The sequence below is a fragment of the Leopardus geoffroyi genome, chromosome C3 (genome assembly GCF_018350155.1).
Source record: "Leopardus geoffroyi isolate Oge1 chromosome C3, O.geoffroyi_Oge1_pat1.0, whole genome shotgun sequence".
NCBI classification, from domain to species: domain Eukaryota; kingdom Metazoa; phylum Chordata; class Mammalia; order Carnivora; family Felidae; genus Leopardus; species Leopardus geoffroyi.
In genome coordinates this window covers 56910846-56926705 of record NC_059338.1, presented here as the reverse complement: position 1 = coordinate 56926705, position 15860 = coordinate 56910846, and the positions used below count along the sequence as shown (strand labels likewise).

At 38.0% G+C, this 15860-nt stretch overlaps 1 protein-coding gene across 1 annotated transcript in view; it reads right to left on the bottom strand.

Moving 5' to 3' along the window:
* Nucleotides 1-8973, bottom strand: part of KIFAP3 (kinesin associated protein 3) — a 174113-nt gene extending 165140 nt beyond the window's left edge. The window contains exons 1-2 of the mRNA XM_045452967.1: nt 8858-8973; nt 7486-7605 (exon numbers count right to left, since the gene is read on the bottom strand). Of these exons, the coding sequence (XP_045308923.1) occupies nt 7486-7565 (80 nt within the window). The 5' untranslated portion in view covers nt 7566-7605; nt 8858-8973. The remainder of the gene's footprint in view (nt 1-7485; nt 7606-8857) is intronic.
* Between the last annotated feature and the right edge of the window lie 6887 nt (nt 8974-15860).

The window sequence follows — 15860 nt, the reverse complement described above, 5'->3', positions numbered from 1 at the left end:
AGTTAAAGACATATTTTTTAAACAAGATACAGAAAACACTAAAATTGATAAATTCACTGCATTAAAATGAGTAACTTATGATTATCAACAAGACACCACAGAGCAAGCGAAAAGATAAACCAAAAAAAAAAAAAAAAAGATACACCTAATTTGCATCACATAAAAACTAACACAGGATTAAATTAAGACTATTTGAAGATCCCTTATGAATAAAAAAGTAAAAGATAGACAACCTGATGGGGAACAATGGAGAAAGAAGATAAAGAGGAGATAGAAATAGCAAGAAAGAAACTAAACAAAGCAAGAAGAGTGCTCAACCTCAGTGGTAGCTGGGAAAATGCCAGTTAAGGCCAGAATCAAAAATTAAGAAGTCTGAATGAATACACCAAGTGCTGGTGAAAGTGTGAAGCTGGAAATCGTTTACTAAATATTTCAGGGGTGAGTACATTGGGATTACCACTTGAGAACGAAATGTGTTGCATTGTTTTGTAAAGTTAAACAGGCATATACCCTAAATCGCTACAATTCTGCTCCTAGTTACATAGCTCAGAAAATTCTAGCACGTATGCACAATAAGGCTTGTTCTAGACTTATCAGAGCAGTATTGTGAATAATAGAAAAAGAAAAACCGAAAGAGAGCTCCAAAGTAATTTGGCAGGAGAATGGATGAATACATCTGAATTATTTGTATACAATACAAATTGTATATTACACGGTATTAAGCAGCAGAGAAAGTTTATGAACTAGAACTACACAAACCACGTGGATGAGTATTAGAAACATTTTACTGAATGAGAAGAGCAAATTGCAGATTACATACAGTATGATAACTTTTTAAATTTTTTCAGTATAATTTATATACAATAAAATGGATTCTTTTTGGTGTGCAGTTCTATGCGTTTTGATAAGTGCATAAGTCATGTAACCACTACACAATCAAAATACAACACAATTCTATCATCCTTTCAAGTTCCTTTGTGTTCCTTAGGATTCATCCTATTCCCCAATCCCAGATTCTGGTAAGTACTGATCTGTTTTCTGTTCCTACAACGTTTCCTTTTCCAGAATGTCACTAAATATAATTGTATGTGATGTAGCCTTTTAAGCCTGATTTCTGTCGCTCAGATAATACATTTGGAAGTCATCCATGTTGTGTTTCAGAAATTTATTCCTATTTGATTGTTAGGTAATATGTTACTTATGAATGTACTGCACTTTATTCATTTACTACATTTGGGTTCTTTCTAACTTTTGGTGACTATGAATAAAAACACTATAAACATTTACATACAGGTTTTTGTGGGAACTAAAGTTTTCTTTTCTCTTGTACAAACACCAACGAATAAGACTGCTCAGTTTATGGCAAATATATGAATAACTCTACAAAATTGGCAAACTGTTTTCCAAAGTGGCTGGGCCATTTTGCATTCCCACCAATGATGGAGGAGTTCAGATTGACCCACATTCTCACCAGCACTTGGTTTTGTCAAGATTTTTTGTTTGTTTGTTTACTGTAATCATCCTACCAGGTGTGTAGCCATTTGATTGAAGTTGTATTTCCATGGTGATAAATGGTATGAGCATCTTTCCATGTTCTTATTTACCATTTGTGTACCATGTTTGAAGTCTCTGTTCAAATACTTTGCTCATTTTTATGGTTTTGCTACATTGGTCAAACTGATCAGGGATAGCAACAGACAGAGATGTAGAGAAATTATTGATTTATGAAATGAAAGGCCATAATTGAGATTTTACAGGTATATATAAAAATGATAAGGAAACACTGCACATAAGTTTACACCGACAAATTCAACAACTTCAAATGGGCAAATATCTTGAAAGACACTTATTATAGACAAGAAGAAATAGAAAATGGTAACCCTATACTGTTAAAATTTTTGTAAATCTGAGTCTAGTTAACACACAATGTTATGTTAGTTTCAGGTGTATAACAGTGATTCTTCATGTCTGTAAGTTATGCTATCCTCACAAGTGTAGCTGCCATGTGTCACCATATAATGCCGTTACAATACGATATTATTTATTTGAATCTTTTTTTTCTTAGCTAAAGTTTTATCTATTTTGCTTATCTTTTCAAAAATCAGCTCATGGTTTTGTTGATTTAAGAAAAATTTTTTTTAATGTTTATTTCTGGGAGAGGGAGCAAGAGAGACAGAACATGAGTAGGGGAGGGGCAGAGAGAGAGGGAGACACAGAATCAGAAACAGACTCCAGGCTCTGAGCTGTCAGCACAGAGCCCGATGTGGGGCTTGAACCCACGGACAGCGAGATCATGACCTGAGCCGAAGTCAGACACTTAATTGCTGAATCGACTGAACCACCCAGGTGCCCCTTTGTTGATTTTTTTTCTATTGTTTTATCTAGTCTTTATTTCTGCTTTGATCTTTGTTATTATTTTTTTTTCTTCTGTTCTCCTGTTTCTAGTTACTTGAGGTATAAGGTTAGGTTGTTTATTTGAGATTTTTCTTTTTTCCTGAAGTAGGCATTTATGAATATAAATTTCATTCTTAGTACTGTTTTTGCTGTATCCCATTCATTTTGGTATATTGTGTTTCTATTTTCATTCGTTTCAAGATATTTTTTGATTTCCCTTTTGATTTCTTATTTGACCCATTAAGTTGTTCAGGACTGTGTTAATTTCCACATATTTGTGAATTTTCCAGCTTTCCTTCTGCTATTGATTTTTAATTTCATTACACTGTGAAGATACTAGATATGATTTCAGTCTTCTTAAGTTTATTAAGACTTGTTTTTTTTTTTTAATTTTTTTTTTCAACGTTTATTCATTTTTGGGACAGAGAGAGACAGAGCATGAACGGGGGAGGGGCAGAGAGAGAGGGAGACACAGAATCGGAAACAGGCTCCAGGCTCTGAGCCATCAGCCCAGAGCCCGACGTGGGGCTCGAACTCATGGACCGCGAGATCGTGACCTGGCTCAAGTCGGACGCCTAACCGACTGCGCCACCCAGGCGCCCCAAGACTTGTTTTTTAACCTGACATGTGATCTATCCTGTGATCTATCATTCCTGGAGAATGAGACACGTGCACTTGAGAAGAATGTGTTCTCTGCTGTTGTCAGATGGAATGTTCTCTATATATCTGTTAGGCCCATTTAGTCTATAGTGTTGTCCAAGTCTACTGTTTTCCTATTAATTTTGTCTGGATTTTCTATCCATTATTGAAAGCGGGGTACTGATATTTCCTACTATTATTGTATTGCTATTTCTCCTTTCAGTTCTGTCAATATTTGCTTTCTATATTTAGGTGCTGTCATATTGGGTGCATATATATTTATAATTATATATTTTCCTGGTTGTCAGCAGGGCTTTATTCCTTTATGGAGGCTCTAGAGGAGAATCCATTTCTTTGTCTTTTTCAGCTTTTAGAGGCCATCCACATTCCTTTACTCATGGCCTCTGTTCTCCATCTTCAAAGCCAGCAACAGTGACCAAGTCCTTTTCAAACTACCATCTTGCTAGTCCGCCTTCTGTCATCACATCTCTCTTTCTTTCTTCTTCTTTTTTTTTTACATTTATTTATTTTTGAGAGACAGAGAGACAGAGCACAAGTGGGGAGGGGCAGAGAGAGAAGGAGACAGACTGGAAGCAGGCTCTAGTCTCTGAGCCATCAGCACAGAGCCTGATGTGGGGCCTGAACTCACAAACCACGAGATCATGACCCAAGCCGAAGTCGGACACCTAACTGAGCCACCCAGGCGCCCCTGTCATCACATCTTTCTAAGACCACTGCCAGGAAAGGTTTCCCTAAAGAATTTTAAGGATTGTGTGGGCCCACCGGATAGTCCAGAATAGTCTATCTTAAAAAAGTCCTTAACATTAGTCATATCTTCCAAGTCCCTTTTGCATATAAGGTAATATATTTACAGGTTCCAGGGATTAGGATGCGGGCATTTTGGGGGGAGGACGAGAGCATTATCTTGCCTACCAAAACACCCACTATACTGGTTAATTTAAAACATCAGACAATACCAAATGTTGGCAAGAATATGGAGCAGTTAGAGTTCTACATTGCTTGTGAGGATGCAAAATGGCACAACCATTTTGGAAAACAATTTAGCAACCTCTTCAACAGTAAGCATACATCTACCACGTGACCCAGTAATTCCACTTCTAGATATTTACCCAAGAGAAATGAAAACATATGTCTACAGAAATGGGTGTCCACGAATGTTCATGGCTGTTTGCATAATAATACAAAACTGGAAACAACCCAAATGTCCATCAATATATCGATTGATACAAATGGTGGGATATTCACATTATGGATATTACTCAGCATTAAAAAAAAAACCTAACTGCTGATATACACAGCAACATGAATAAACCTAAAAACATTATGGGGGTGCCTGGGTGGCTCAGTCAGTTAAGCATCCAACTTCAACTCGGGTCATGATCTCATGGTTTGTGGGTTCAAGCCCCATGTCGGGCTCAGTGCTGATAGCTTAGAGCCTGGAGCATGTTTCAGACCCTGCCTCTCTCTCTCTCTCTCTCTCACTCCCTCCCTCCCTCTCTCTCCCCCTCTCCCACTCATGCTCCATCTCTCTCTGTCTCTAAAAAAATGAATAAATGTTAAAAAAAATTTTAAACATTATGATAAAAGAAACAGATGGTTTGATTCTGGCAAAGAAGCAAAAAGCAAACTGAGGGCAAAGCACAAGCTAACACCCTGCACCCACCCCACCCCCAGGTGGGGGTGACATGATATGGGTGACATTTCTCAAAGAAAAGAGAAAAACAAATGGTTAACTAATAGAGATCATAGTCATTCAGGACACGAGTCTCCATCAGTTTACAACTGTCTTAATGATTAGCAAGAAAAATGCAATCTCCAGAAACCTATAGATTCAATTTCCTGGACTCTAAAGTCACCCTTGCCTCCATAGGAAAGAAAGTCTTATATAATCAGTCACTCCTCACAACCCCAGTGCAGCTTTTTCTGCCTATGGGCCCTGTCTCCACACTATAATAAAAACACCTTTTTGCACTGAAAATGTCTCAAGAATTCTTTCTTGGCTGTTGGCTCCCAAACCCACATGATATCAATATCATGAATGAGAAATTTTTCAATATATATATATTAAAAAAAAAAAGGCAGATAAGTGATTGCTTGTGCCAGTCATAGAGGACAGACAGACTGAATCAGGATGGGGAACATTTGGGTTATTTATACATTTGTCAAAACCCATCAAACTGTAGACTTAAAATGCCTTTCCTTTACTGGATATCAATTATTCCTCAATTTGGTTGTTTTAAAGGGTATAACAAACAAGGAAATTGGAAATTCATATTTAGATATAACATAATTAAATTACATAATTACAAAGATAAAAAGATTTCAAATGCCATCACTGTTTTTAAATATATATATATATATATATATATATATATATATATTAATTTAACCTTTCTCTCTTATTGCAACCCAGTGATTTATACATTTTTTGAGTGAAGAAACCAATCCCATTCAGCATGTGGAAACTGTAGTGATGGTTAAGAACCTGAATTTGGAGTCAGAACTGGGTTAGAATATCTGATCCACCATTTATTTACTCTTTGACCGTGGGCAAGCTAAACATTATAAGCTACAATTCTCTCATCTATAAAATAAGAATGGTAATAGTTTATGTATCTTAGAGTTAATTATGATGTTAAATGAAGTAGCATACATAAATTTATAACAGGGTGATTACGGTAATGTTAATGATTGTTATTAGGTAAACTAGGGGTTCAAAAACCATATGTTAATCATGTGACTCTGAACACTTAAGCTGGGTCTTCTTCATTTAGAAAAATTGGGATAAATACCCAAAATGTAGAAGATTAGGGTGAGTAGGGATGCCTGGGTGGCTCAGTCAGTTGAGCATCTGACTCTTGATTTCGGCCCAGGTCATGATCTCAGGGTCATGGGATAGAGCTCCGTATTGCTTAAGATTCCCTCTCTCTCTCTCTCTCTGTCTCTCTTCCTCCCTCTGCCCCTTGCCCCCACTCATGCTCCCTCTAAGAAAAAAAAAAAAAAAGATTAGGTGAGTACAAAATGAGTTAATCTTGTAGACCATACAATTATATGAAAATCATTATTTCAGCTTCATCTTTAAATTGGTCAACTGCATTTTTAATACTGTAGCAGCAGTGAGGCGTTTCAAAGTATTGAAGAAAGTGATTGCTACTTCTTGAATCTTATAATTTAACATAGAAAAGAAGGAATACAAAGGTACATAAAGCTTTCTATGACAGAACCATTTAAATGCAAATAACCCCAGTAATAAACCTGCATTCCAAGGATGGTTCCTGGAAGGCTTCTGAGCTATAACAGTCAGGCTGCCTTGCTTTGGAAGGCCTTCTTGTTACTGTCACAGTTTACCCCAACAAGCAAAACTTCCTCCTGGAAGCTTTTCCTGAACTCCAGACTTAGTAAAGTGACTTCTTTGTTCTCCTACTGCATTTACTGTATATGAAGGGCATAATTTGTTTATGCTTCTGTCTTTTCTAATAAGAGTGCTTAAAAAGGTATAAAATCATGGATTTCCAATTACATTTCTAATCATAGTGCTTGGCACATAGTCACAACTAATAAATGATAACTGCTACTGTATCAGATATAATTACAGCCTTCAAGGAGCCTGTAATCACCAGGTACGTAATCACCAGTTTACTTGTGTGTAAACAAATAAATGCTGAACATATTAATGCTTGTCATAGTGGCAGCATGAAACAAGTAGAATGTTGGCATAAAGGAGGGAATAACCCTCTCATCATGGTGGATAGAGTTAGGGTGAGGCTCACAAGAGACAAAAAAAACATTTTAGCAGAAAGCATAATTGGGAAGGAGAAGGCAATAGTACATATAAAGACACAAAAGCTTGAAACATCAAGGGATGTTTTACTAACTGCAAATAGTTTGAGGTGTTTAGAGAATTAAGTTTGAGTAAAAGCAGTAAAAATAACTTTGAAAAAGCCAGCAGGGACAAGATGATGTAAGAGAATCATCTGGTGTAAGAGAATATATTTGGATATTTTCTGCAGGCATGGGGAGCCACAAAACTGTTTTTATTTTTAATATTTTTATTTATTTTTGAGAGACAGCAAGAGACAGAACACGAGTGGGAGAGGGGCAGAGAGGGAGGGAGATACAGAATCTGAAGCAGGCTCTAGGCTCTGAGCTGTCAGCACAGAGCCCAACGTGAGGCTTGAACTCATGAACCACGAGATCATCACCTGAGCTGAAGTCAGACGCTTAACCGACTGAGCCACCTAGGCTGCCTGAAACTATTTTATTATAGGAAAGTCATGTTGAAATTGATTACTTTTGGCAATACTAATTGTTCTATATTTTACCACACAGCAACATAGGGCAGAGGTGAAGGAATTACATTTTTATTCTCCAAATATGATGCTTTTAAATTTCCTGATATGCTTCAAGAGTCCATAGAAAATTCTTTCTTACCTTGTGACTGCCTTTGGGATATCATCAAATGGCCATGGTGGTCCAAAGAGTCCACATCTACTGGCTATTAATGCAGCCATCTTCTCACTTTTCAAATTAATTTGAGCTCACAATGCACATCTTAGAGCAAAGAAGATTTCAATTAAAAAGGACCCTTTAAAATACATCCTCTTCTTAAGAGTGGTAACCTCTGTTTTCAACTGGTATGACATCAGACAATAACTATGACATCATTGGGTTGCTCCAAGGGTGAGGGCAAGGAAGCCGGTGACCCACTAGGACAATAAATAATGATACTCTGTGCTTTTCTCCTTCCTCAGGTTCTCTTACAGCCTGAACCATACTTTGAGAAAATAGTTGTGTGGTATGTCAAGCTGGTGATTCTTAAAGACATGCAGTCAAATGAATACCGGGCACAGTGTAAGTGGAAGATGTGCGCACTTAGTCGTACATGATTCGTTCATGTACAAAACCCCAGTGTTTGTGAATTTGCATATGTGAATGTATACATACATGTTCAATTGGAGGTTTCCTGCAGGAAAGCATAGCTGTTGTAGCATAGCTGTTGTTATGCTCTCAGAAAAATGCACATGGCATGGTGAGGAAGAAGATCTGAATATATTCATCCAGGTTAGCTGCATTTATTAATTTAACCAAAATTTGTGAGAAGGCATTGCTTTAGACTTAAGTATGCAGAAATGAATAGACGTAGTTCCTGACTTGAAGAATTGTACTAAATCCAGTAGGGATACGCATAGGGTGAATAAATGAAATTCAAATACATTCTGTGGTAGAGCTATTATGTACCTCTGTAGAAATCAAGACGACTATGGAATCATTAATCAGGCATTTAATGCCGCTTCCAAACAAGGCATTTAAGAATTGAGGCTATAAAGTGAGTGAAATACAGACCTTACCCTAAAGGAGGAGTTCAAAATCTATGAATAGGCAATCAGAGAACAAGTAATTGGTGTCTCAGCCATATTTCCCACACACCTACACCCCAAGTCAAGTTTTAATTGGTTTTGTTTTCTTTTTCTGGATCCTGTTGTTTCAAACCATCTTACCCATTAATTTTGTTCTTGTAAGTAGATGGCACACCATCTCTTTTCAACTTATTGCTTCAATTCATAATCTCTCACAGTGAAACAAGTTCTGTGCGAGTTGTAGATATTAAGTGCATCCAATCTCTCATTCCGTACACATTTGTTTAGTGCATATTATGTGTTCCAGGCACTATTCGAGCTCAAGTAGAAGTCCCAACAGGGTAAATTCAGGCAATGGCTATATTAGCAACCAGATGTTTCCTCCGAAGTCTTAGTAGCAGAAAACGTATAGAGCTGTAAAGTGTATGACAACTACCACCACATACCTCTGCTGAAATGAGTTGAAAGCTATTTGGTCCCCAAGGAGTGCTCTCTCTTCCTCACCTCTTTAAGAAAGGTATTGCTGTAACATAAATGTGACATACCCTCCGGGTCATTAAGAACAGAACCAGAACTGCCAGTTCATTCCAAGTCAGTTCCTAGCAACAACGAGTTAGCAATAATATCTTTGAAGTTGGGTGAGAAATGAATTTGTGCTTCTAGGGTCAAAATATACTATGTCTCAGTGGGTGACATAGTCCCATAAGTAGGGGGCTGACATTAAATCACATGTTACTTGACTTTAAAGCTTTTAACTTTGATTTTTCTTTTCTTCCATTTCCTTTCCCTTCTCTTCCCCCCCCTCCTATTTTTTTCCTCCCTTCTTTCCCTCCTTCCTTTCTTTCTTTTCATGTGTAGACAGCACATGTGACGTAAAAACCACCACACTGGAAACAGAATTGAATCTGATTTTGAACATTTCCTACCAAATCTGTCTCTCTTCAATGTAGACTTTGCTGTATCAGGAGACAGAGTAGGTATATATCAACAACCCTGAGAAATGGTTGCAGTGAGGTCAAATTCTTTCCTGTGTGTGTTAGTGACAAAACAGCTTTAATTAATTAACTAATTAATTAATTATTTGTGACAAAAACAGATTTAAAACTCATTTCATGTTAGCTCATCTTTCAGTACCTTGTCCAGGTTGCCCTTTTGTTTTTGTTTTGTTTTTTTTTTTTCAAAGAGGGAGGCGTGAGAAATAAGATGATCCTATTCCAAACTTGACAAGTTGTAAAATATTTCTCTCAAATCAGTCTTCTTTCTGCGTTTCCCCCTCATTGGGATGGTAACTGCTTTTTCTTTCCAAAACGAGTCAGGTGAGGATGTCAACATTGCTCTGAATAAAAGATGCTAGTATGCCATCACAAAAACAAAACAAAGTCGAAACAAAGTAGGGACAATGCTGCTTGTCCACTTCCCTAAATTGTTCTCCTTGGGGCATGGTGATGTGCATTTCTTTTTGAATCATTTCCTTGATATTAAACCAGGCCCTTGTGCTTTCTAAGCAACAGAAATTGACAAGAGGCCAAATGGACGTTTCATGCAAGGCTTTATTGGGGCTTTTACTTGAGCACAGGGGAGGCAGAACAAAGCAAGAATCCTCAGGCTGACTCTCCCAGGAAAGGTAGAGTTTTTTAAAAGAAATTTGGGTGGAAAAGGGTGATACCTAAGCAAGTAGAAATGGGGATTTATCAGCACCTGTGTATTTTTTTTTAATGTTTATTTTTGAGAGAGACAGAGACAGAGACAGAGACAGAGACAGAGTGTGAGTGGGGGAGGAGCAGAGAGAGAGGGAGACACAGAATCTGAAGCAGGCTCCAGGCTCTGAGCTGTCAGTACAGAGCCCGGTGTGGGGCTCCAACCCATGTGCTGTGAGATCATGACCTAAGCTGAAGTCTGATGCCTGACTGACTGAGCCACTCAGGGGCCCCAGCACCTGTGCATTTAAAGGAAAGGTCATGTTTCTTCATGTTAATTGCACCTGTAATTAACATGTTAAACCTCTGCCCTGGGTGTGATTTTTCCTATTATAATGAGGGGAAAAGTCAGTGAAAAGTTCAGCACTGGGGTCCACCTGGGTGCAGACTGGTTTAATCTGGTGTTGCCTAATCTCCATAGTAAGCATCGTCCCAAGGACATAGAGTTTTAGGTGTTTGTTTGCTTGTTTGTTTGTTTCCCTGGTGGAGGCAGCCAAAGAATGCTGGATTTGTGGTCAGGGTTGAGGGGACCCGAGTCTAGTCCCTTTTTTCTTATCCTCACTGAACTCTGTCAGCTAATCACCATGACCAAGTTGACAAGCTGATAGAAATTCCTCCATGTGAACTAAGGAAACATTAACAACTTAAACATTTTTAGTAAGATTGATTTTATTTTACTTTATTAAAATATTTCCGTGGTTCCCAGAATACCTTTTGTTTATAGACCTTCAGATTTGGGGCCAGGATTGATTCTAAGATTATTCTGTTGCCTATACATTTGAGTTATAATATCATTAAAATTGAATAAATCTGAAAAACTTTGGAAGTTCAACTCTATCAATTAAAGAAACTCATATTCTACTTTTTTGTTTTGCTGGTTCATTAACTCAGAGCAAAGAAAAAACAAAACAGGCCACAGGAAATGCTCTCAGCAAATGAGTTTTGAATGACTACTTATAGACAAGGAGAGAAATCATCAAATCAATTGAAACTTACTCTTAAACTTTGTCATAAAGTAGTAGGTTTTGTGTTTAATTTTTTGCATGTAGGCCATTAGGGTGAAGACTATATAGAAATTGGGGCTTTTGCATTTTTTTTCTATTAAATAATACTGCCCCTTGTGGAGAGAGTAGTCAAGGAGAGGAAGATCGGATGATTGTCCTTTATTTACTTCCACCTTAGTAAACATTTATTTTGTTTCAGTTCTATTGGTTTCTACTGGCTCAAAGGTAAATTTGTTCTATTGCATTAAAAAACTATGCAGGGGCACCTGAGTGGCTCAGTCGGTTGAGCATCCAACTTCAGCTCAGGTCATGATCTCATGGTTCGTGAGTTCGAGCCCCACATCGGGCTCTGTGCTGACAGCTCGGAGCCTGGAGCCTGTTTCAGATTCTGTCTCCCTCTTTCTCTGACCCTCCCCCACTCGCTTTCACTCTGTCTCTCTCAGAAATAAACATTAAAAATTAAAAAAAAAAAAACCAACTATGCAGTCATATGGAGAGAAGGGGGATGAATATTGAGGACATCAGTCCTAACAGAAACACAATTATAAGAGGGAAAATTATATTTTACAGATGAGGAAGTAGAGATAGTTGGTATAAGTGAGTAGAGCTCAGACGAGTTTCGTAAAATTTTCCTTTTTTATTTTTACCTTTTTTATTATAAAGTAACACAGATATAGACAGCTGTATGAGTCAGGTGCAGACCTTAGTGAATTATTGTATGGCAAACACCCTTGTAATCAGATGGAGATACAGAACTTTTCCAGCCACCTCAGAAGCTCCTCCCAACATCAGCCCCTTTCTTGCCTCCAAAAGTACTCATTATCCTGACTGTGACAGCAGCCACATCCTTGCGTGTGCATCCCTAGATACCACAGTTAGATTTTGCCCATTTTTAAAAACTTGATATGTCTCTTAAGTCTCTGTTTAAATTTACATATTTCTATTCTATCCCCTTCTTTTCCTTACATTATAGCTATTAAGGAGACAGTAGATTTTTACCTCTAGATTTTCCACATTCTGGATTTGCTGAGCACATACTTATGATGGAGTCTAGTATCTTTCTCCTGAAAAAATATATTTTGTACTAATTTGCAGCTAAATCCAGAGGCTTGATCAAACTCATGCCGGGCTCCTTTGGCAAGATAATAAGTGGTGTCGTATTATTTACTCAAGGAACACAGTGCCTGCTGTTCACTTCTTTTTGCTGTCAGTAACCCCCAGTGCTCAATGCTACCAGTGTTTTTTCAATGTCTTTGTAGTCACTTTGGTTGCTTGAAGCTCATGCTTGAGTATATTTCTTAGGAAGGGCGCATGGCAATAATATTCCTTGAGGATTTGCCTGTTGATAACAGTTGTCTGTGCTTTTTGTACTTGAAGTTCAATATTACTGGATACAAATCTAGCAGGGGAGGGGCAGAGAGAGAGGGGGAGAGAATCTTAAGCAGGTTTCATGCCCATCATGGGGCTCGATCTCACAACTGTGAGATGTTGACCTGAGCTGAAAGAGTCGGGTGCTTAACCAACTGAGCCACCCAGGTGCCCCTTGATGCTGTCTTCCTAATGTGATTTGGAAGGATCACCCAAAAAATTATGCTGCCACTACCATCATTCTAGAGTATGCTCTAGGGAATCTGAAGCCCAAGGAGATAAAGTTATTTGTCCAAGATCACACAACTAGCGGCTGAAGATAGACGTATACGTAAAGCATCTTGATAATGCCAGGTACAGATAATCTGCCTAACGCATGCTCTTTCCTTCCTTCTTTCCTTCTTCCCCTCTTCTTCCCAGCCTTCTTCCTTTCCTTCCTTTCTCTAATTCTCCTCATTCCCTCCAGAGCCTATATTTAAAACCAGTGATTTCTGACTTCAAAGCCTCTGCAAGCTCATTTAATATGCTATGCATCTATCCCATAATGTGAAGTCGCTAGAGCTTTTCAACAAATTTAAACAAAATTAACTTTACTAAAACCTGCAGTCATCTTGCTCTAAAGAACACTTTCCACTATGTTTTTATGCTCACATTCTTTTCAAATGGAATCTACAAATGTTAGATTCTTTGACACATGCCTCATTAAAATTGGTTTGTTAGAAGTAAATTGGTCCCCTTATTTTAATTAATCCATTTATAGAGATTTTATATAATCCTTTAAAAGCCTTCTTTCTTATCTTCTACTAGGGCCTAGGAAACTACATTTGATTAGGAGTCAATGAAATCTGAATCTGAAAAACCTTGATTTCACTTTCAAATTTACAGAATTTCACAGAATTTAAAGAGATTTTTTTAAATTAACATTTTTTTAAAAAAAGAGATTTTTAAAAATTTCACAGAATTTAAAGAGATTTTAAACTTGGCCAAAGTTGAATGTTCCGCTTTTGAAAAATCTTCTAAAAGATCAATTTTGAATAGAAAGCTATGCAGCTCTCAGACACAGGTCCCTAAAATTCTAAGCTCCATTGGTTAGGGTGCTTGTCTACTGATGATACTTGACTGAAACAGATTCATTCAAAAATTGAATGCCCCATGAAAGCTCCCAAGGAATTTACACTGTATACTCTGTCATATAAACATTCCAACTTACTAATTCTCCATAATCCTCTATGTAAAGCCAATCAGTAATTAGATCGTGGGGAGTAGAGTTTTGCTTCAGGTATGAAATCACCACACAAGTCCTAAGGGATTTATAGCTCTATTTTAAGCTAGCGCTTTTATAAAATCCTGTTCCAGTTTTTGGCTCTGTAATGGATTTCCCAGGTTGGTGATACACCACACAGAAAACACCGTTTCCTTATTTTTCTTTCCTTGAACTTCCTGCTCTTACTGTGCAGGCTTAGTTCATACTGTTTGAATTTACTTATTGTGGTTTGCATAAAATTACCATTCACTCATCTACACATAGTAGATAATGGTTATTTGCCTATAAATCTAACAGGTACTGAGTTTTATTTACCCTCCTGCTCTGTGGGCACTCTCTGAACAAACCGGCAGTTGTTCTTGAAACATTTTCCATTTTTATGAGATTTGGACCTGTTTCTCCTTGTTGCTTTGTGTGCTTTTTAGCAGCTTGAGGCTCCTTCTTTCATGGTGTTTACTCTGGAGCTGGTGTGAACAGAGGCCCTTGGAAATGGTGGAGTGTTAATATCCTGGAGTGTGTCCTGCTACATGTAAAAGATCGCGTCGCTAGGCTGCCGGGAGCTGCAGCGGAAGCCGGGCTTTCACAACATGTGCAGATACACTCACAGTCATGAACGGTCACACACCTACGCTCAATCTCTCACGCTCTCCGACTGCGCATGTGCAGAAACGGTCCAGAAAACCCGACCCCACGTTCATCAGGATGTTGCTTTGCATTCATTCTCAGAATATTTGGAGCCTCGCGTGTGTTTCTCATTAATGCTCATGTTTGATTGTCCTAAGTAATTTTTTTTTTAAAGTTAAATCAATCTGTATCAAAAACTGTCACTTTGCTTTAAAGGAGCACAATTAGCTTGCTCTGTGGGCACAAGAAGCAAAGAAAGAAAGAAATGAAATATCTGTTTCTTTACATGTGTTTCCATAAATGAGAGTGGCAGTAAGACACGGGAGTACATTTGAGGTTCAGGGGATTTTAAGGAGCTTTTGAACAAATCAAGCACAAAGTAGCATTACTTATACAAAGAAACTCATTCAAAACAGAGCTTGTTAACGGAATGTGGTTTAAAATCATGTGTTTTAAATAGATCTTCAGAACTGAAAGTTACTGGGCCAGAGACTGAGAGGTAATATAAGCTGATAGCTGAACATAGTAACTATAAATTTGGAGGTGCATTGTTTCACCCCAATCATATGCAGGATAACGTACTTGGGCCTGAATGACTTCATAAATTTCCCAAAATGCAGTTTTTGAATCTATTTCTGTTTTACCTAACTACATAGGGGCCCTCCCCAATCTCAGCTTGGTAATGCTGTGCCCCTTTTAAGACAACAGGGAGTAAAAGCTATCTGCCTATCTATCTATCTATCTAATCTGAACCTAAGTGGCTAAATCAAGTGTTTTAAGATCTAGATATCAGTTTCATGTTGCCTCCTGACTCTTAATTATTCTTTCAGTTCACTCTTTCATTCTACATATTTTAAATAGTGTTTTTTATATTAATCTTTTTTTTTTTTTTTTAATTTTCTATATTTGACATCTTGGGTGGCTTGGGGAGGGATTACCCTCCAGAGGTTATCTAGTTCCTAGAGATAGTAAACGCCTGGCTTATGAGCACACCTTTCATATGCAAACCAACCAAACATAGCTCATACCTCCAATCCCCTCCATTTTCAAATTTTCACACACCAGGCCAGTAGTCTCCCTGCCCTAAATCACCCCAGGGCCAGGTACTAGACGAGGGACCACCCTACCCACTGAAATTATTCAGACTATCCAATCCTAAACTTATGCAATGTACTTACTTCACTCATTCCTTCCCTCAAACCCCTAATTTTCCATTTTTTCCTTCTGCCTCCTGACAGATCCAAGTGCTTCCCCATGTGGCTCTGCAAGCCATGAAGGGCCCCTTTCTTTTGAGAATTGTAGATAATAAACCGTCTTTTCAATGGTAGTCATCTTCGGATCTGTCGGCCCACCATACCTGATCTAAACAAATCCTGGGTACATTTTCATACCCTTTGGCACCCATTCCTGTTGTAGACTCCAGGCTTCTCTCTAGCTCTTTTTGTTTCCTATTACTAAAGAACTTTCTGACTGTGGACCATGGCTATAGCTA